The 21,724-nt window shown below is 35.7% G+C and overlaps 2 protein-coding genes across 5 annotated transcripts; one reads left to right on the top strand and one right to left on the bottom strand.

Annotated features, from left to right (window-relative positions):
- The first annotated feature begins 1,390 nt into the window (after positions 1-1,390).
- Positions 1,391-10,178, top strand: LOC108762928 (transcription factor Sp4). Its single transcript, XM_018510192.1, has 11 exons — positions 1,391-2,223; positions 3,216-3,400; positions 3,608-3,910; positions 4,731-5,163; positions 5,474-5,658; positions 5,815-5,904; positions 7,496-7,783; positions 7,868-8,105; positions 8,639-9,128; positions 9,231-9,525; positions 9,586-10,178. Exons 2-11 carry the CDS (start codon positions 3,365-3,367, stop codon positions 9,742-9,744), a joined length of 2,517 nt encoding a protein of 838 aa, XP_018365694.1. The 5' UTR covers positions 1,391-2,223; positions 3,216-3,364; the 3' UTR covers positions 9,745-10,178.
- A 3,390-nt stretch (positions 10,179-13,568) lies between these two features.
- On the bottom strand, positions 13,569-21,259 carry Iru (E3 ubiquitin-protein ligase Iruka). Of its 4 annotated transcripts, none has more exons than XR_001940200.1 (9): positions 21,125-21,259; positions 18,679-18,810; positions 18,416-18,591; positions 17,733-17,855; positions 17,169-17,341; positions 16,641-16,756; positions 16,430-16,554; positions 16,083-16,233; positions 13,569-16,005 (listed from the first exon to the last, which is right to left on the bottom strand). XR_001940200.1 is itself a non-coding variant. In XM_018510179.1 (9 exons), the coding sequence occupies exons 1-8, from the start codon at positions 21,206-21,208 to the stop codon at positions 16,155-16,157; spliced, it is 1,008 nt and encodes a 335-aa protein (XP_018365681.1). In that variant the 5' UTR covers positions 21,209-21,259; the 3' UTR covers positions 13,569-16,005; positions 16,138-16,154. The 4 variants fall into 4 exon arrangements, 3 of the variants coding, with proteins under 3 accessions (XP_018365681.1, XP_018365680.1, XP_018365682.1); XM_018510179.1 differs by having other exon boundaries at positions 16,138-16,233; XM_018510178.1 differs by having other exon boundaries at positions 13,569-16,233.
- Positions 21,260-21,724: the final 465 nt, after the last annotated feature.

Genomic DNA, 21,724 nt, shown 5'->3' with positions numbered 1-21,724 from the left:
GCAAATAATTTGTAGAACTGTTTTTCCAATTTTTTTTTGTCAAATATCGGTAATGCTACAAATTATATCGCATATAGTCGACACTCATCGGTCAGCGTATTTCAGACAAACGTATGACGTATCGAGAAAAGAATTTCCTGATAACTTTATCGTCATGTGGTTAGGAAAGAAATTTTTTAAGAATTTAATTCTAGGTATTTTTTAAGAATAAGCCTAGGTTTCGGAATTTCATTTTACATGTACGAGGTTGAAACCCTTATGCAAGGAAGGAGATGAGGCAGCTTATCGCTTGACCAACTTTATCGTCATGTAGTTAGGAAAGGAATTTTTTAAGAATAAGCCTAGGTTTCGGAATTTCATTTTACATGTACGAGGTTGAAACCCTTATGCAAGGAAGGAGATGAGGCAGCTTATCGCTTGACCAACACTTTTTTTGCGTGACTTTCCTGAAAGTAAGAAACGCTTTAACGTAACTGGAACATATGGATTGTGGAGATCCTGAAATCCATTTTTTTAATTTTTAAATAGTAATGATTTGAAATAATTTTATGTTTCACAATCTGATTTTTCAGTTTTATTCTATTCATGTAGGATATAGGCTAATTATCGTACTATATCCCTTCGTCATCAACAATTTTCATCCTTTATACGCAATTTGAGTCTTCGAATTTTAGTGCAGATTTTTGTATTGTTTCGAACTATATAAAAAACTAAAAAAAATTCTTGTATACTTGTGAAATCCTTAATTCTTAATATCATAGAAGTTAAATTTTATTAAATTTATTAATTTTTTATAGATTTAAATTTATCTAAAATCTAAAAATTCACAATCAAAAAATGACTGCTTTTAAAATCCAATATATTTGCGTTAAATTCAATTGTAATTTTTTATATAATTGAAAATATTTATTAGTTTTAAACTTTAAAACTAATAACAACAAAAATTCCAAAGATCTAATGTTCTTTCAGCATAACATAAAAGTGTGTATCCTATTACGAGTTAATTCAAAGATCATCAATCGTCAAGGAACATCCCCGAGAAACATCGCGGATCACAGATCGCGACACGTGCCCTATCGCACGAACTGTTCACCCGCGGTCGGTATACGCTAGGTGAAAGGTGGGAGGACTGGGAGGAAGCGGAAGACTAGAGAAAGTAGGAGGTACGCGTGGTTTAGCCCCCTTTAATAGGGTGGGCGTCCGCCGCGAGCGTTCCCGCGTACGCCCCTGCCGAACGACGCCCCGGCGAGCTGCCGGTCGACTTGGTTGGTTGATGGTGATGGCCGACCGGTCGCGCGTGCCGCAGCCGACCAATCGGCGAGCCCGTGCCATCGTGTCGAGCGAAACGGCGACGTTGCCATCCGCGCACCGCCCATTGGCACCGCGTTCGTGGGTATGTGCGCTCGTGTTTTCTCGATCTGTCTCGTTTTAGGACGATATTTGTTGGTGTACGTTGTGCAGCGTTTCTGCGAGCGCGGATGGGCGATTGAACTGGACGAGATGGGACGCGCGCGATATATCCCGTCGTGCACGTGCCAGTGGATTTAAAGAATCGGGGAAATTCATTGGCTCCACTTAGTGGTGTTCTACGGTAGCGTCGAGTAAAGCTGGACTCAAACGTGTCTTCCGCGATTCGACGGTGGCGGCGGTGTACTCGTCCGGAGTACGCTATCCGGTTAATCTCGCTGGCGCAACCCTCCCCCTTCCTACGCGGATATCCAGCGTGATCGAGTTCGATCGTTCGTGGATCGAATGATGCGAAGCGATAGCGTCGCTACGGCATAGTGCTCGGAGGAGGCGGACGGCGCGCGTTGCGTGACACGTGCAGCTGTCTGTGTGCGCGCGCGCGCGCGGCTCACACAGGAGTATTCGGTATACGGGAGGCGACCGCGAGGACGTGCGGGGGAGGCGACCGCGCGTCGGTGAACACTTACCTGTGAATGCCGTTGCGATTGTTTGCAACGTTCTCGCGTACGACGAGACGCGGATGGTACGGCGTAACTTATTTAGTTTGTCGTTGCCGAGTCGACTCACGGTGAACGAACGCGTCGCGTCTGAATCGAAGAGGAGGCGACGCATGTTTTCGCATAGTCGCGTGATCAGCAAATTTTTACATTTGGGCCAAGTTGAACACTGGTGCATTGGTTTCAAGAATAGTGGTGATGCTGGCTTGATGTTGGCACCTGGCGCGTGTCGGCCTGGCGTTTTTAATGGTTTGGCAGTGTGAGTAGACAGCCCTGCGGGAGGGCAACACGTGTTTGTTTCCAATGTTAGGTGGAGTCCCGATGTGGCGAAGTGGGTGGAGGCTGGGCATCGCGAGTCGTGCCTTCCCCGTTATCGCGGGTCGCTCGCGCCGCCGCGAGAGCGCGAACGAGCGGCGGATGACCGAGTGGGCGGTAATGACGACACGAGGCTCACCTTGCCGTCATGTCGGGCCGCGTGCGCGTGCCACATTTATGAATCGGGTAGGGGCGGTGGGGAAACAGGGGCGTAAGGAGGCGGTCCTCGATCGGGTCCTCGGGCGTCCTCCTTGGGTGCCCGTTACCGCCGACCGGCCTTCTTTGTTCCCTCGTCGGGGAAAGAGAGAAAGAGAGGGAGAGGGAGGGAGAGAGAGAGAGAGAGAGAGAGAGAGAGAGAGAGAGAGGAGAGGAGAGGAGAGGAGAGGAGAGGAGTTAGCGTCTTTTGCACATGCTAGCAGAGCCCGATGTCAACATGCTCCAACACTCGTAACCCCTACAAGGAGTTGAAAACTGCACTTTTCCTGCCTTCTAGCTTTCCCTGTTTAAACCCCCGCGTAAAATTCCCAATGCTCCACCTAACTCTTCAGATTTGGAAACTATTTTTTCTTTTCTTCTAGCTTTCTTGTTTAAATCCAGTGTTCCGACTAAATTGTTAAAAGATTTAGAATCATATTCTCGATTTAAAATTGTTTATTCAGATTAATAAAATGAGATATCTCAATCATACAAGTGTGTAAGCGTAATTAGCACTTAAAAAGTTTCTCTTTCCTGTCTCCTTTAATTTTTCTCTCTTTCTGCATTTTTTTAAAAATATGAATCCTTTGCAATGATTCTCTGATTTGTCTGAAACCGATACATTCTTTCTATACATCTCTTTCATTCAATTGTTTTAATTGTTATAATTCCCTAATATGAGCTTTATAGAATTAGTTACTATAATAGACACAATTTTCTAAAAATAACATTTCTTTGTAGGAGCGCCATTTCTGTGGACGATTCGTTTCTTGTAGCTTCAAGAAGATTACCAATGTAGTTGTTACATTATAAATGCCTAGCACTCGACATGAAATGACATTAGATTCGTTGTTATAAATTGTATAGAGTGCAAAACGAAATCATTCATCATGAAACGGAGCATAGACGGCAGGAATCTTTCACAGGTAAGATTATTATGTGTTACTAGTTCTTTACTTTTATTTTACTAATACTTTATTTTTATAATATTACTTTTTGGAATTGATGTTGATAAATGATATTTTTTATATAAATATATATATAATATTTATACACAGCAATTAACTTAAAATATACGCTATTATACTATAAAATATTCAAGATAAGAAAATAAATAATATAATTATTTGTAGGAAGAAATCGAAGAGCAGGATCCTTTGCAACCTCAACAGCAACAGCAAGACGATGCAGATCAACAACAGTTAGAGCAACAGCAGCAAACTGTCCAGCCACAGATTCGTTTTCTAAGCGCTAATGTGTTGCAGCAATTGCAGCAACAGCAAGATGTTCAGCAAGCTCAGCAGCAGCAGCAACAGCAACAGCCACAAGTTATTACCTTGCAAAACTTTGTGCCTTTACAAGCTCAACAGCCGCAACATGAGCAGCAGAGAACGCAAGCAATCTCTGTTCAATCGCTACCTCATCAATTCTTGCAAGTACGAGAAGACACAATTACCTATATTTAAAAAACAGTTGATGCCGTACTGAAAAAAAATTTTACGTTTCATATATTAGATTTGACTTAAATACATATACAGTCTCCAATGAAAGAAATAAATAACGATCTAAATTAATATAGTTAAATGATTAATTTTTCTTCTTAGTGCATGTTTTTAAATTCATTATTCTTTAAAGCCTACTTTATACGATCTATAATTCGCGATCAAATTCAGAACAAAACTCTATTTATAATTTTGCGTATCACACATATAATATAGGAAACATTTGAAGAAAATACACACATATAGAAAATATATGCAGACATATATTTTCTATGTGTATGTACTTTATTTCTTCAAATGTTTTCTATGTTACACGAGGTCTGTTTTTTGTGGCTGAACTAGTGTACATTTATGGAACTTCAAGTGAGATAGACATATATTGGATTCACACTGCATCCGATTTGCGTCGCATGACTCTCTACAATCAGAAAACAGGATTCCGATGATACGAAGCAAAATCCATCGAAATCCTGTTTTCTGATTGGTTGCAGAGCGTCGTACGACGCACATCGGATGCAGTATGAATTCAGCAATACGTTTGATATTTGTCTAAACCGAGAAAGAGAGTTCTAGAACAGTCTAATGCAGAAAGCTAAAAAGAGAGTTCTAGAACAATCTAATACAGAAACAGAAAACAGACCAACGATACGCAAAATTATAAACAGAATTCTGTTTTGAATTTGGTCGCAAATTATAGATCGTCTAAAGTGCGCTTTACTTAATTTTAATTTATAAACGCACTTTCATTTCACAGGGTGCTCAGATTATCAGCAGTGCTCAGGCACAAGCAGCTCTTCAACAGCAGCAGCAGCAGCAGCAACAACAGAGCCAGCAACAAGCCCAGCAGCAGCAAACGCAGCAACAAGCTCAGCAACAACAAACGCAACAGCAACAGCTTAGCTATAGTGTAATCCCACAAATGCAGACTGTTAATATAGATGGTCAGGAAGCTCTATTTATTCCATCCTCAGCAATGTCGGCTGCAAGTGCCCATCATCAGGCGCAGCCAACAATGCAATTTGCTACTGCAAATGGTCAACAAATGCAACTTGCCGGCCAGCAAGTCCAACTAGCAAACGGACAGACTATTATCACACCACAGCCAGTTAGTCTTATAAGAGCACCGAATGTCTTTCCTACTTCGATTATACAAAATATTACGGGACAAACTGTTCAGTTGCCGACAGGTATGTTCTTCATTGCAATCGTTTATAAACGCGTTTTTTTTAATAAAATATTGTTTTGTAATGTGCTAAGAGTGTAATTTATGTGTGCCTTTGTAATTCAAATTTTCCAATTATGGGATTCGTTCGCGTTGCTTGCATTTTTTGCTTTTAAAATCTTTGCTTCTTGTTTCTTTAAGATCCGAATATATTTCTCCTATTTTAAGTGCAAAAATTTTAAGGGGGGATTTCAAGCAATATGCGAATAAGTTTATTAATAAGTATGTCTAAACAATTTTAATGTAAGATGATGGAATAATGTGTATTGTTCTAGGACAAAGTGTACAGGTAAGACCGCTGCAATTTCCTATGCAACACGTTCAGCAAGCGGTACCTGTGCAATTACCAGTCACTGCCAATAACGGGCAAACCGTTTATCAGACAGTACATCTTCCTGTTCAGTCGCTATCCAGCGTCTTCAATATGCCCACGACACAAATGATACCACAAATTATGCAAGTAAGTAATTTAGAGGCATGACAAAGTCTCACGCAAGAAATCGTCCCATTATAATCAACACCATATAACAATTGAGATACCAATTAATAATTTCTGTATGTGACAAATATTGTAAATTATAATATGAAATGTACATTCTAATTATTTTAATTTCAGCAAATACCTCAAGTGGCGCAGATTATCACACCGAGCGGTCAAATTCAGCAAGTGCAAATTGCAAGTTTACCGCAATTGCAAAACCTTCAGGTAAATATAAATCAAATTCAACACAATAAATGAAAATCTGAAATGCATTATTATTCAAAACAATATTTTAAGGAGCATACACCACTACGCAAGATATTGGAAGCGAATAATATTTAAATTTATTAATTTTAAATCAGAATTATGTATAAATATAAACGTTTCGATAATTAGGCTTTAATATATACAGGGTGTCCCGAAAGTTTTTGCCAATCGCTTTTGTGTAGATAGAGCGGACTAAACTTAATCGAAAAGTCTTATACGATTTTGCAATTTTCGCAATAGTTAACAAAAGATATTAATTACTAAAAATTGCCAAATATTGGTCTTGAATAATTTTTTACTCAAATACTATCAACTTTATAGAAAAGCTGCAAGAGACAAAAATAATTTATTTTCTTCTCATAAAGTTCTGAGAATTTTTTAATACCGTATTTTCTCGTGTTGGTAAAAATAAGAAAATGCAGTACTAAAAAGTTGATAAAAAATTCTGAAAAAATTCTCAGAACTTTATGAGAAGAAAATAAATGATTTTTGTCTCTTACAATTTTTCTGTAAAGTTAATAATATTTAAGAAAAAAATTATTCAAGACCAATATTTGGTAATTTTTAGTAATTAATATCTTGTTAACTATTGCGAAAATTGCAAAATGGTAGAGGACTTTTCGACTCAATTTAGTCGGCTCTATATGCACAAAAGCGATTGGCAAAAACTTTCGGGACACCCTGTATAAAAATTTTTTCCAATCATCAAAATGCTATTATCGCAATTTACGAATTAATAACGTCTTTACATCAATTATATAGGCATCGAATCTTGTCAATTTGATTAATTACGTAAAACGCTCGTTATATTATAAAATTGTTTATGTTACAAGTCGGTTTTCAATACTTTCCTATAAAATACATAGACCTAAGAGAGGTCGAAGTCAGGACTTGTTAACTACAAATCGGTCGCTTTCAACATTATTTTCGTCATGACCTTATTAGATTGTGGCGACCAGCGGCATCGACGCGTATTCGCATGGAAAAAAGAATTTACATTAGAAGCTTGCAATATACTCGTACGCGATGTATATGCGAGAAGTAAATACAGCTGATCGTGCCGAAGGCCGCAGATATTTAAATCGACGTTGTTTGTGGACCTTTTTCTATATAGGTTGACACGCATGGAAATGTGAATATACTCTGCGAATCCGCGAATTAATTGTAGTTGCTAATTTCGACGACATAAGCGAATATGTTCCAGCGGTTTGAGAATGTAAGAGTTAAACGGCTAATAAATAATGATGATACGCGTAAACGATAAAAGATTATTTGGAAAGATCGAGAGAGTTCTAGAAAGATCTAGAAGGAGAGCAAGCGAATATTGCGCGAGAAAACGAAAGACATTCGGCTGTGAGTCCTCGCTGTAACAAGACCTGTACATTTTGAGTGTTAAGAAAATAAAGCATTTCTGTTCTCGAATTTATCTGCGATTTGGTTTAGCCCGGTAATTTCACTACATTTATCCTCTCACAATATTAATATCAGGGAGTCAGTAAATCTCCCAAAAGATAAACATTTATCTTACGAGATAAACGTACTATTACAGAGTCAGCAAGTAACGCAAGTTGCACATCAACAAGCACAACAACAAGTCGTCCAACAACAAACTCAACAACAAGTGGTACAGTCAGTGCAACAGCAACAACAAGTCGCCCAAGCCCAAGTACAACAACAGCAGCAAGTGCAACAAGTGGTACAGCAGGTGATACAACAGCAACCAGCATCGTCCCAGCAGCAGCAGCAGTCGCAACAGCAGCAGATGCAACAGTCCTCCACTCCATCGTCGACAGTAGCGACTTGGAGCACAACAGTTGCATCTCCCAGCAATGTTCAAGTAATATACTTTAAAATTTGAACATTAACATATTAATAATATGTACATAAAGTTATTCTAAATGATATGCTATACGTTTCTTAGGTACTTGGTATAGGTACATTAGGAAGAAACATAACAGGAAATACCAATGTTATTACCACAAAAGATGGCCAGAAAATCGACGTGCAGACGTTATCTAGTTTGACGAGGCCGCCCGAAACGGTAGAAGGTGATATCAAAGTAACTAATATCGATGCGAGTCAATTAACTAGTGGGCAAGTGATACATATCCCTGCTACACAATCGGCTCAACCTACAGTGCAACCTATTACGATTACAGGTAAGGGAATTGTTATGTGTGCACACACTGTATTAACAAGCACAAAATGGGAATAAATTTACAGTACAAACAGACGAAGGGGAGCGATTCCTTGTACAAAAATAAATCAAAAGTACAGAATAATTTTTTTTGTTCGAGACTTTATTTCCGAGAAAATTTGGAAAATCATGAAGTACGTGTACGCTTACGAACATTTGATTTATGGAAAGACATTGAAAAAACGTTATCATATTTACATAACGAAAATATTTACAAGTGGCAGGAGATTAAAGAAAATATGACAAATAGTTAAATTTTATTTATTTTATTAAGAGAGAAATTGCTCACAGCAAAGAATCGGACGAAAAAAGTTTATTCTGCACTTTCAATTCATTTTTGTACAAGAAATCATCCCCTGTTTGATTGTATTACAGCTTTGTTTCCACCCCGGATATTGAAAGATTATCATACTTTTAATTTCTACATTTTCTGATACATTTCCCCATAATTTTTAATTTTGCAAACAATTAATGTTGCAAATAATCCTTATACAGGAACGCAAGGACAACAGTTAACACTTATTCCTGCGTCCGCATTAGCAAATTTGACCGCGCAACAAGGTAACATGATGAGGAATGTGAGCAATGGAAGTATAATGCAAATTCAGCCAACCGCCGGAATGAATACGACCAATGGTTTCTTACAATCGATACCTGTGCAAAATATCCCAGGCTTAGGCAATGTGCAAGTAATACCGGCAAGCGCATTGCAGCCGGCTACAGTTCAAACGTTGCCGGCCACTGTTCAAGCCGCGACCACACCTATCGTCGCGACAACACCAACCGTGCAACTCGACTCAAATGATCCTACCAAATGGCAGATTCTCCAAACTCTTCAGCACGGGACCTTGACAACGTCCGCTACACCTGTATCTCATCAACAGCAAATACCGAACCCGGCCACTACCCCTACCAGTGACGATCCTAATAAACAGCACCGTAGAAGAGTCGCATGTACATGTCCCAATTGTGGCGATGGCGACAGGTGAGCGATAACTTCTTTCAACCATATCAAACATTTGTTTGTAACACTAATGAATAATAGTCATATGTGTATTGATCTGTATACCCGCATATTTCTCTTTAGAAATAGGGATATAACCAGGAAACGGCAACATGTATGTCACATTGCTGGATGTAATAAAGTATATGGAAAAACGAGCCATCTACGTGCTCATTTACGCTGGCATACTGGCGAACGTCCTTTCATCTGTACTTGGATATTTTGCGGTAAAAAGTTCACTAGATCCGATGAACTCCAGAGGCATCGTAGAACCCATACGGGTGAAAAACGTTTTCAATGTCCAGAATGTACAAAGAAATTTATGCGATCGGATCACCTAACGAAACACATCAAAACACATACGAAGATACGGAGCACGGTGAGTACCGCAAATTCAAAACGCATCGCACGCGATGCATTGTCATTTACTGAATTTCAGGAAGCTGCCACTTCGACGCAGGAAGGCTCGTCTGACAGTCAGTCTTCCACTGAGCAAAAAATAATGATAGCTCTGCGCAAGGAGGAGCAGTCTGACATTATCATAGCAGAGCCGATCGAATCCGTAAAAGACTCGTCGAATCACGTAACAAATGACTAAAAATTTTATGACATATAATATAAGATCAGACACAGCAATCGGTCTGTCAGTATCAATAGATAGGCGAATTCAAGCCGGCAAAGCGGCGAAAAGTATGCTTGCCGAGCGAGTAAACATGGTTGGTTCTTAAATCCTACCAGAGGATTCAATTAATCAACAATAAATGTCAATAAGTGGTTATCGATTAAAACAGAAAGCTTTATTCAAAGGCACCACAACGCAAGAGATTTTTCGCTATAATTTTATACTACTATTAATTAACAATAAAATAAACGTTTCGGCCTCAAATTAGGCCATCTTTAGTATTCATATCAATCTTCATAAATTTAGGCATTTATACATGTTTATCTACCGAGCGCAAGATTAAGTTGTTTCCCGTTTTGCATAGTAACTTTAATTCTACGAAACCGTTCGTCATATTCGATACAAATAATATAATAAATTGGTTATGCGTTTCGCGGGTTTCCTCCGTGTCCAGATCCATTCTTGAGATGCCAACGTTTCGTGAACCTTGCAGTCCACTTCATCAACCAGACGAAAGGATCCTAACCATCCTCCTATATGTCAAAGGAACAGTAGATCAGAGATTGGCAGGATATTAAACAAACACAATATCCGAACTATCTTCAAACCATTCAAAAAGATAAGACAAATCTTAAGAAATCCTAAAGATCAAAGACCTCCACTCAGTTCCGCAGGAGTATACAAAATACCTTGTTCCTGCGGGAAAGTATACATTGGAGAAATCGGGAGAATGGTCAACCTTTTATGCGAAACGCATAACCTTTATACAGAAAGCACCCGTGGAAGCCTCAAGAATGTTAATATAATAAATTTTAAAGTAGTCAACAATTATTTAGTCATGTGCTCCAGAATTTATCCATTACAATCAATCCACATTTTCAAAACTCATCCTTGCTATTGCACACATAATTTCCTGATTCTAATAAGCATACATATACTATTTAATAAGATCTCGTGATACTACTAACAATTAATAAACCAATGTAATACCTGTGCTGCAATGTAATCCATGGACGCAGATCACTTGTTTAAACATTTCAACTGGTAAAAACTTTATGCTTAATTCTTATCATGACTTACAGTTTATATACAAAATTCTGTAGAGAAAACCAAGAGAGGGTAACAAGGAATTATGTAGAAGTTATGTTTAGTAACGAAAAATAAGATTCTGATAATCAGGGTTAGTAAAGACTGTTTTCTCTTAAGAATAAAACATTGTGTTTCTTCTTGAATATGTTTTTAATGCTTCAAATATGCTTTAAACAGTTCTATAAAAAAACATATTTAAAACATATTAAAAACGTCAATTAAGCATATTTTAAACTGTTTAAAACACGTTTAAAACATGTTTTTTACCAACCCTGCTGATAATTTTTCTGTTTCATTTTGTTTATTTAATCCATTAATTTGTTTCTTGATGTAAATTATTTCAGATGTGAGTCTTTTTTGGAACCGTGGCTCTGTGTCTAATATTTGAATAAAATTAACTGTTTAGATTGTAACTCTTCATATGTTGGGAAAACCAAGAGAAAAGTAAAAGCAAGAATAAAATAACATAAAACGAATATTAAAAATTCGAAGAACTCTCATTCAGAGTTATATCTCAGCATCAACTTGAATATGGGCACAAATTAAACTGGGATAATATTCAAATATTAGACACAGAGCCACGGTTCCAAAAAAGACTCATATCTGAAATGATTTACATCAAGAAACAAATTAATGGATTAAATAAACAAAATGAAACAGAAAGATTATCAAAATCTTATTTTTCTTATTTACTAAACATAACTTCTTTTTTACATAATTCCTCTCTTGGTTTTTTTAACAGAATTTTGTATATAAACTGTAGGTCATGATAAGAATTAAGCATAAAGTTTTAACAAGTGATCTGCGTCCATGGATTACATTGCAGCACAGGTATTACATTGGTTTATTAATTGTTAATAGTATCACGAGATCTTATTAAATAATATATGTATGCTTATTAAAATCAGGAAATTATGTGTGCAATAGCAAGGATGAATTTTGAAAATGTGGATTGATTGTAATGGACAAATGCTTCTGGAGCACATGACTAAATAATTGTTGAATACTTTAAAATTTATTATATTATTTGTATCGAATATGACGAACGGTTTCGTAGAATTAAAGTTACTATGCAAAACGGGAAACAACTTAATCTTGCGTTCGATAGATATAAACATGTATAAATGCCTAAATTTATGAAGATTGATATTAATACTGAAGATGGCCTAATTTAAGGTCGAAACGTTTATTGTTAATTTAGCGAAAAACATCTTGCGTTGTGGTGTGTATGCCTTTGAAGCTTTCCGTTTCAATTAATCAAGTTTAATTGCTCGGCGAGCAGACCTAGCCATTTTGTCGATTTGAAAGTGCCAAATATGATAATATACATTTTATGATGAATTAATATTCAGTATTAAATTTCTAAAAAAAATTTGATTCGGTAGAAACAAATCTTAAATCATAGACTATATTCTAGCGCAGTCTAGAGTGTAAAAATTATAAAAAGGAAATTGTTATGTGCATAATATAGCATATAAGTGCATAATAAATTATAAACACGTAAATTATATAAATTATATTATGTAATTATACAAGATATTGAAATTAGCGCTACATTGGTCAAGCGATTCATTGACCTATTTGTTTTAAAATAAATAAAAATAGTATGGTAGCGAGTTTATAGGTATAGCGATAATTCATAACGTACACAATCTATTTTTTTATTACGGTTATGTATATATATATATATATGTATGTATATAATGTAAATCAATGTATACAATTTTGCACGAGAAAGTTTTACACTGTAAACATTTTTTCATATTATAAGAAGTCGAGAGATATTTAGCTTCCTTTTTAATTTATCTAGTTATTTTAAACCGGACACAGCTTCGTAATATATCGCACGCGAGCTATACATAAGTTTTATCGTAGGAGACTTTTGCCTGAATTTGAATCGTGTATATAGATTTTAAATAATCGTTTAGCGAGGTTGTCTGTCTTGTAATAAATATAATAATACGGGCATGAAAAAAAAGGAAGAATGTAAATGTAAAAAACTTAAAACGATACGGAGTACACGGTATCTAATTAATAGTGAAAGGTACGGAATTTAAGATACATAAAAACACAACATAGTCATTCATGTTAATAAATTTAAATTTAGGAACATTTTTTAAATGACTACTATTTATCCTATTATCTTAAATTTCGTCACCCTTCATCGAATGGATGCTTCATACTTCGCACTGTTATATCACATCTCTATTTCATTTTTATTGCATCTTTATCCGTTACAAAAAACTGGCAAGCCTGCGGATATATTGAAATCTCTAGAAATGGAAATATATAATTATATATTTTTTCGCGTTTTTGCTGTTTTTTCCGATATAAAATGCTAATAAAAGTGTTGGAGAAAAACAACGCGTCTATGTATCTCACATTATATTAGATCTCTCTTTTTATTGACGAATAAATATGTCCCATAATACTCTACTAATAAATTTACAGACTACTATATGCTAGAAAGCATGTAGGTATATAAACATCATTAAATTCTGTATTTTTATATTATACATACATAACAAACGAAAAATATCCTATTTTATTTTATATAATTAACACAAATATCGCTGCTTATTGTTGACACATTGAAAAGTATCAGGAACGTAAAGAGCTAGTATTTAAAAAAATACACTTTTCCTGAAAGCAACCTCATATCGTATCAATGCTACTTTAAACGTTACTAGTTATTAGATCGATAATATTCATTCTTCTACTAATTATAATCGTATAATTTGTATGTTTAGTTTGTAATTGAATCAATTGTTAATCTTAAACACAATGTAATATTGTGAAATTTTTTGTCGTTTTTCGTTATATATATATATATATATAGGAACAAAGTAATTCCAAAAATGTCCGATTCCAAACCTTGGACGTGTCCGACAGCAAAAACGAATTATTCCAAATATTGCAAAATTTACGAGTCTCGTTTACAAGGTTTCGCAAAAGTGCAAAAAAATTTTTTTTTTTAATACAAATTTAAAGTAAAATTACAACTTGTTTTAGATAAACTATATTTTCTATACACATTGGCATTCTTACTCTGAACTTTGCATGTTAAAAAAGAAATTCAGTAATAGCCTTGCATATGCAAAACTCAACTTTTCTCTTTCTATTGTAATATTTAACTTTCTTAAAACAAACACTTTTATCATTGTGAAAAGGAAAAACGAGCGACACAGAATTATGTGTAAAACATAATTGAAATAGACGTCTAGTAATACAGCGCGATATTTGTTTTTGTTAACGCGCATACTAGCAGAATGCTTGCTCATTGCATATGTACAGGTAGCGCGAAAGTAACTCCAATTCGACTGAATACGCAATAACATCGGCCGGAAGAATTTAGATACAATTTCTAATCGTTTTCTTTATGCTATATTCTATTTTATGTTTATACAATGTGTGTAACTTCGTCGATTGCTGCAAACTACACAATTGTGGATGCAAGGGTTTATCTCAGTGCGCATATTTTCTGAAATATTTTTACTATATATATAGTATATATGTATGCTGCATATGTAACGCGAATGCGTTTCATTCATATGCATTTGCGTTGTAAAAATCAGCTTTACGAGAATTAATGCATGTGTCAAACAGTTTTTACGCACTACGAGAACTGAACAAAGCAATTTGTTACACACTCACGCGTCTTTATTCGTCGAGACTCAGATAGCCATAGTCAAGGTACAGAATACCTTAATAGATACATGTTACAACACAGTCAGAGGATTAAATTTAAAAGAATGAAGAAAGTAAAGGTGCAATTTCATGCAGCGAAGGGAAACTAGCTTTTTACCCCCACTTCGCCACAATCAAAGTAGCGTTCAAACTGTTCGCTCTTCTGCTTCCTTTTCATAGAGCGTATGTTCGCTGCTTTTAAGTTAACGAATACACTCATTTATTTTTGTTAGCTTTTAATTTCATTTTAGTAAAAATGGATTACAAGAACGAGAATTCTTCGCGTATGTAAAAGAATATAGCAGCAGCTACAGCAGAGATTCGGAGGCGATGCATAGCCATTGCAATTGTTAATATACAATTATTAAAAAAGAAAAAATACTGAATAGCACATCCATTTCCAAAAATCGCTACGAACATGGTTTTTTCTTTGCTTCGCTCTCAAAATTAATCTTGGAAGACATACAATTGTCATGTTCCATGAAGATGACACGACATGTCATATATTTTAGCGACGTTCGCTATTAGTTGAATATCTAACTTTGAGCATAACTTTGCTATATACGAAAATTGATAGAGTGGGGATAAAACGGCAGCTTTTATTAGCTGTATGAAATGGTACCTTAATAATGTAATTGTCAATGTTCTTTTTTTTTATAATTTTCGGAATATTTACAGAAAGAAAACGGAATATCGATATGCAGATGTTCTATACTAATTCCATTAGCTTTTTGACTGCTAGATTTCTTGATTCGCGTGATATGTTCTATATAATTCCAAGTACATATATATCTTTAAAGAAAGCAGGAATATGAAATACTTTTAAGAATTCCCGATTTATCATTTGTATTTATTAATTTGCTTTCAAATCGCGAATCATCACGTTTATTCTTACCTTAAGCTTACATTGATTTTACTGAGCCTCGGCGACAAATAAAAATTATACTTTATTATATAAATAGCTCAAAATTTGTTGATCCGAGTTTCGTTAAATTAACATTACTCAAAATAAAATTGCCTATGCATAAATAATGTCTATAAAGATGTCTATGTAGGTCGCTTCTTTTCTCGGAGTATTTTTTTATTTCATTTCATTCGAATTAAATCATAAAATAAAATCTCCTATCTGCACTGAAATGTAACAACGCATATGATTCGTCAATGCCTGGAACGTTTCAGTAATCATTTAATCAAATATTATAAATATTGAATCAAATGGCATTAGTGAAGATCGTGAGATATTATAGTTTAGCGCAAATAACGTCTTAATGTTGAATATTAAAATAGCGCAACAGGCAGAGACAAATGTAACAATTTAATATACGATTTTTGGCCATTTTGGCTGATATCCCATTTAGTACAATTTTTTGAACGTAGAACAAAATAGTTCATCGAACTTATTGAGACAATATCAATTGATTAAGTGATAATGATTTGAATTTTGTAGTCGACATGTTTAATCTGTAAAGAGATATTATTTGCCTTGCTAAAGGCAAGAAAATGCCAAATGGTATCAAGGTGTTAAAAATAGATTATACATTCGGCTAATTGCGAAACCGGATAGTTGAAAGAAAAGTATCACTCGTATCTCACTTGAACAAGCACTGCAGCTACTCTGATGAAGTAGATGACGAAGTAGACGATGTCCGGCTAATTGGCTGTCCTGTTCGGTGCGCTTCATTTGCTGCCCTATATCATACATAATAACACATTCAAAATATTTACGAATGCCGTCAATTTAAGCAAATAGAAAACAAAGAAAAAAAAAGTTGCACAACAACGTCATCTAAGATCCTTCTATAATAACTGTTATCCATTTAATTGCATGAAAAATTAAATAATAAAATACAAATTTGTGTAATAAATATTTTATTACAGAACTTGCCTAAACAAAGCAGCAAAACTAGATCCGGCTAAAGTGGATCCAGCTATGTTGGCTGCAGCATCTTGGTTTGCTTCAGCCTGATTTTGATCTCCCAAGTTCTGTCTACAAATGGGACAGGTTCCGTGCTAGAAAATGAAAAGGAAAACAAAAGAAAAAGATTATTTTGGTATTGATATATGGGTTCTTAAAACTTGGAATTTTTTCAGCTTACTAATTCCAGCCAGGGTACAATGCATGGTGCGTGATAAACGTGCTGGCATGGCAATTGTCTAACAGGTTCGGACAGCTTAAAATCTTCCCAACAAACGGAACATTGTAGCTTGCAGTCTGCATAAAGAAAAAGGAACGAGAGGTTGCGATCAGAGCGATTTAAAGTAGACCTTCTTCTTAGCTGAACTTCTTGCATTGTTTATCTTTTCTTTTTTTTTCTCTCTAACATAGAGAGAAAAAGAGGAAAGAGAGATGAATCATCTAAGAAATTTAGCTGAAAAGAATAGGCCTAGAAATAATAGATAAAATAAATCAAATGCATAGTTGGAAGCAAACATACTTGTATAAAAATATAATTGCTTAATATAACACTTAAAAAACATTCTGGTGTTTCTTTTAGATCCTTATCAACTATTTAAATTATCTGGCATGTCGTCGTTCTGCTTCCCAAATGATAAGGATCTTAAAAGATGATAGATGTACATAGATATCGCAAACTACACGTCAATATATATTATTGGGTACTAACCAACTTGACTTTGCGTTATAGTAGTAGTAGGAATCTCATCGATCTGATTGCGTGATAATGGTGGTGGTCCAGTACCATCCATTTGATTCAATAATTGGGTAACAATAGCGTCTAATCCATCACGACCCCAAACATAATCTCCAGGATTTCCCAAGAACAGTCTAACATTGAATCTACATTATTTTGTTTTATTTTAGTAATACTAAAGATTAAATAAAATTGTTTAATGACTTGTACCCCCACGGATGAATGAACTTTTTAAATATTTACTGTTGCCATCACTGTTGGAAAAGCATGTTTACAATTGATGACAATTCATGTGGGGTTTTATGTAAATGCATATATGAGAAAAAAAAACAGGATCAAAATGTAAAAATTTAAATAATTACAATAATATGAAAATGAAAAAATGAAAGTAAAATGAAAAAATGTTTCTTGAGAACATGTAAATTTAAAATGCTATAAATATCGATCTATTATGATAGAGAGAAATATAACGCATCTTGATTTTATAATTATACAGGCTAATATCACAAGCAGTATTTATCATGTAAAACAACTTACACAGATGGCTGTGCATCTTGACCCACAGAGTTGCTTAGACTCGCTGCTCCCGAAAGATTGAAGATAAAATCTTGTATGAAATTCTCTATAGGCATCTGTAGGCTCTCTTGTCTTCTACGATTGCTATTTCATATAAAAAAAAAATGAAATCATTACCTTACCAATTTTTCAAGTATCATACGGGACATTGTTTATTAAAATAAATATGTAATTTTACAAAGATGAAAGAAGGGACCAAATGCACCATTTGTCAAATTTAATGTCAAACACTCAAACAGGTGAATTCAATTATCCAGCAATCTTTGAAAACTGCATCACTACATCAATGGACGCATTCAGTAAAACGTTTATTTTGCAACTGTTGACAGTTTTCTTCTCACTGATTGGATTATATTTTTAGATCTGGGGGATATCCTATCTTAGCAAAGAAAATTTCCAATAGTTGAAAATAATGGCTGTGTTCAATAGAGGCAACTTTACAACTCTTGTAAAATTCTTTAATATGATTGATCTTGCCCTATATATATTTAGATCCAGTTCCTCACTGAATCTAAATGTAAAAAGCAGCTTTGCAATTGTAATATTTAATATAAATCAATTATATTAAATATTACAATTGCAAAGCTGCTTTTTTTCTGTTAAACGTAGCCATCAGTGTGCGACAGTTTGGACAGGAAAGATACCTGCTGGTACGACGTCCATCTTGAGGGGTACGAGACCAATTGGACCTCCTTCTGCTACCGAGCACATAGTTCCTATTGCCTCCACTGGGCTGTTGACTGGTGTTCAACTGTTGATTGGTATATGTATTCGAGAGACCCATTATCATCTCTATTATATCACGATCACGGTCGGAGCGCTGTGAAGGTTGTACCAAATGGATGTAGAGTTTATACATTTCTGATGATTTATCAATAATCCTTGGCTTAATTAAATTGAAACTTACGTTCAAGGTCAAGATGTCGATATCCCCATCGCTCAGTTCTTCGCTGTTCATATCCATGCCTGAGCTGCCCTCGTTGCTGCTGCTCTCCAGCTCTTCTATGAAACCGCTCGCGCATCGTGGACACGTATAATTCTAATTGGAAGTGAAATGTCAGGGGAGGCTGAGTTACGCAATGTAGATTGCAAAGTCTGTCTTTGACAGATTGCCTGGGACATATGTACATGCTCGTATTAGTTAGACACTTACGAATTAACCCAGCATCATTGTGGCTGGGTCATAATGACCCGAGACATTTTTAAACATTTATATTTTCGTAGATTTTAACTAACCGCCCTGTAGCTGGAGCTAAGACTTTCTAAAACTATTGTTGACATTGCGAAAATAGAACCAAAAAAATATTCGGGTTATCATGATTCACCTCAACATCCGTGTAACATTTTAACACCACAATGAAGCCGAGTTAAATATATATGCAGAATGAATATATCCCACAAAACCAAAGTCCATATTCGGGACAAGTCTTAAGACTTTTTGTGTCAACTGTTTAAAAGACATTATAAAACGTCTTATATTCCGATTTTGGACTTTATGGATGCTTTCCAGCAAAAGACACAGATGACAGTGTAATACAGCGAATTTTTACTTTTTTGTTTGCCAATGTTAAACAAAGATGAAATGATCATTGTGTTACGCTAAGTTTCTTGTTGCAAAGCACCACGTATTAGACTCCATGTATTGTATAACAAACTTTTTAAGTCCATTGATTAGTTATAGAATCAAAATAACAAAAAGATCTGAAAGTCTTTTTTCCTGCAGCTAATCAACAGGCTTGAAAAGATTTGTTGTACAACACATGAAGTATTAACTTTATTTAGGATCTCTTACACACTTATTAATAGTAAATTTAGCACTATACTGGATTAGCACATTAAAGGCTGCTTTACATACAGTATTTAAATGCCGAAGCATAATGTAATAAACTTTGACAATGAAGTAATGCATATATATTGTTAAGTAACATGACAATATCATTATTGAGTATTTGATCATTTAAAATATTTATACGCTTTTACATTAACGTCGCTAATTTCACAACAGCTTTTAATATGCACTAATTTAGTATACAAGACTGAATTTGTTGTAACCCTCCATCGGCCATGTGGAATTCATACCTTCCATTAGCAACCTGGCTCTTTAAACTCCAAATATTTTTATATCATTCCAAACTGTGTAAGTCTGAATAAGCACTTACAAAAACTTATAAAAATTTGTGAAATACTTGCAAAAGCTTTAACAAGTTTTTAGTCATAAAAATCAAATTGTATTTTACTTATTTTTTACAGATTCGAATTTATCTACTAGAATTCACAATCAAAATATCAACTGTGCCTTCAAAGTCTAACTTGGTCAGTCCAGAGTTGTTAGCTGCGTTCAACAGAGAAAAAATTAATCAGTTAGCTCTTAGGGTGTTATTTCATTTGTGCGTTTTTGTCACATGACAAATGTATATAGGACAAAGAGGTCCTTGGATCTCTCTATCTTATAGCCAACCAACAGGCTTTAAAAAGTCTGTGTCATATGATAGAACCGCACAAATAAAATAGCGGTCTTAATAATTCTTCAATACGATTGGTTCTTACACTTAGCTTTAACAAAGAATTAAAGACAATAACCAATCATATTAAAGAATCACTAAGCAATAATCAGTTTCTTCTACCGAATGCAGCCAAATGTCTATGAACAATAATAATAATATTAATCATGAGACAGCAATATATCTCTGCACACTTCAGAAATACTTTAGAAAGACAATGAGATAAACAAAGTAACATGTATATATTTTTCTCCTTCTAGAACGCAAGGATATAATTATCTCATTCCAAGTAAAACAAAAAGTACAATATGAAACAAGAGAAAAAAAGGTAGATTGGTGCATATTTATGCTCTTACTAATTTCGTACAAAGAGCCAGATTAATCAGGCGAGAATTCCAAAATAGTCGAGGTCGTCGATGAACGTCCTTGCCTACCGCAGCCTGATCAAAACACGCCTTCTCACGGCGAAATTTCATCGGAGAAGTTCCATCGGGAACAACGATCGCGAGAACGTGCGTAGCATGCTTCCTGCGGAGGGGGAAGGGAGAGTTCACGACAGACATAAACGTGTACAAACGCGATTCGACCGTGCGAATGCCGTCAAGGTTTCGAGAAATCGCGAAGCTGCGAGGAAGTTAACGAGCGTTATCGTTGACCTCGCCGTTCGATGTGGAAGAGAATTGGGCAAGCTACGTTTATTGCGGGGGATGAGGGGGGAAAGAGAAGAGACAGAAATTTCGCATGATATGGAGTGACAGTTATATCGGGGATGGACGTATCACCGCGACAATTCCGCGTCGCGCGGTATGAACGAGTGGCCCAAGACGACGAGGAACGTCACGGCGCACTTACCGGCAGCAGACGCTCGATTTCGACGCTGCATTTGTGGCAAAAAAACCGAGACATCGGACTTCCATCCACAACGGCCTCCGCCATGTTTTACGTGTCTCTCAATTTTCCATCTCTCTACTTGCCGTAGTTACGGTTGGCGATTTGTTCGGCTACGTTCGACACGCCTCGGTTGGACTCGGGCTTCGGTCACGGAATACAACGAAACGTTATGCTGGATTCACACTGCATCCGATTTGCGTAGTACGACGTTCTGCAACCAATCAGAAAACAGGATTCCGATGAATTTTGCTTCGTATCATCGGAATCCTGTATTCTGATTGGTTGCAGAGCATCGTATGACGAAAATCGGATGCAGTGTGAATCCAGCAGGATTAAGGTCTGTTCGCGTTGTTTTTGCACTAAACATCATCGTTTTCTTTCTCTTCGACGCGCGAATATATATATTTATCTTATTTTAAGTGCAAACATTTTTGAAGACTTCAAGCAACGCGAACAAAAGTCTTGATGCTGAAAATAAGGGTGGAGTCCCATGAGGTGTATTTACCGCGTATCACGTAACCGCGTAACCAATCAGAAGCGATCCGCTGTTGTAGTTTCGCG

This window comes from Trachymyrmex cornetzi, unplaced genomic scaffold (assembly GCF_001594075.2).
Source record: "Trachymyrmex cornetzi isolate Tcor2-1 unplaced genomic scaffold, Tcor1.1 scaffold325, whole genome shotgun sequence".
Classification (NCBI taxonomy): Eukaryota; Metazoa; Arthropoda; class Insecta; order Hymenoptera; family Formicidae; genus Trachymyrmex; species Trachymyrmex cornetzi.
This window is presented reverse-complemented; position numbering and strand designations above follow the sequence as displayed.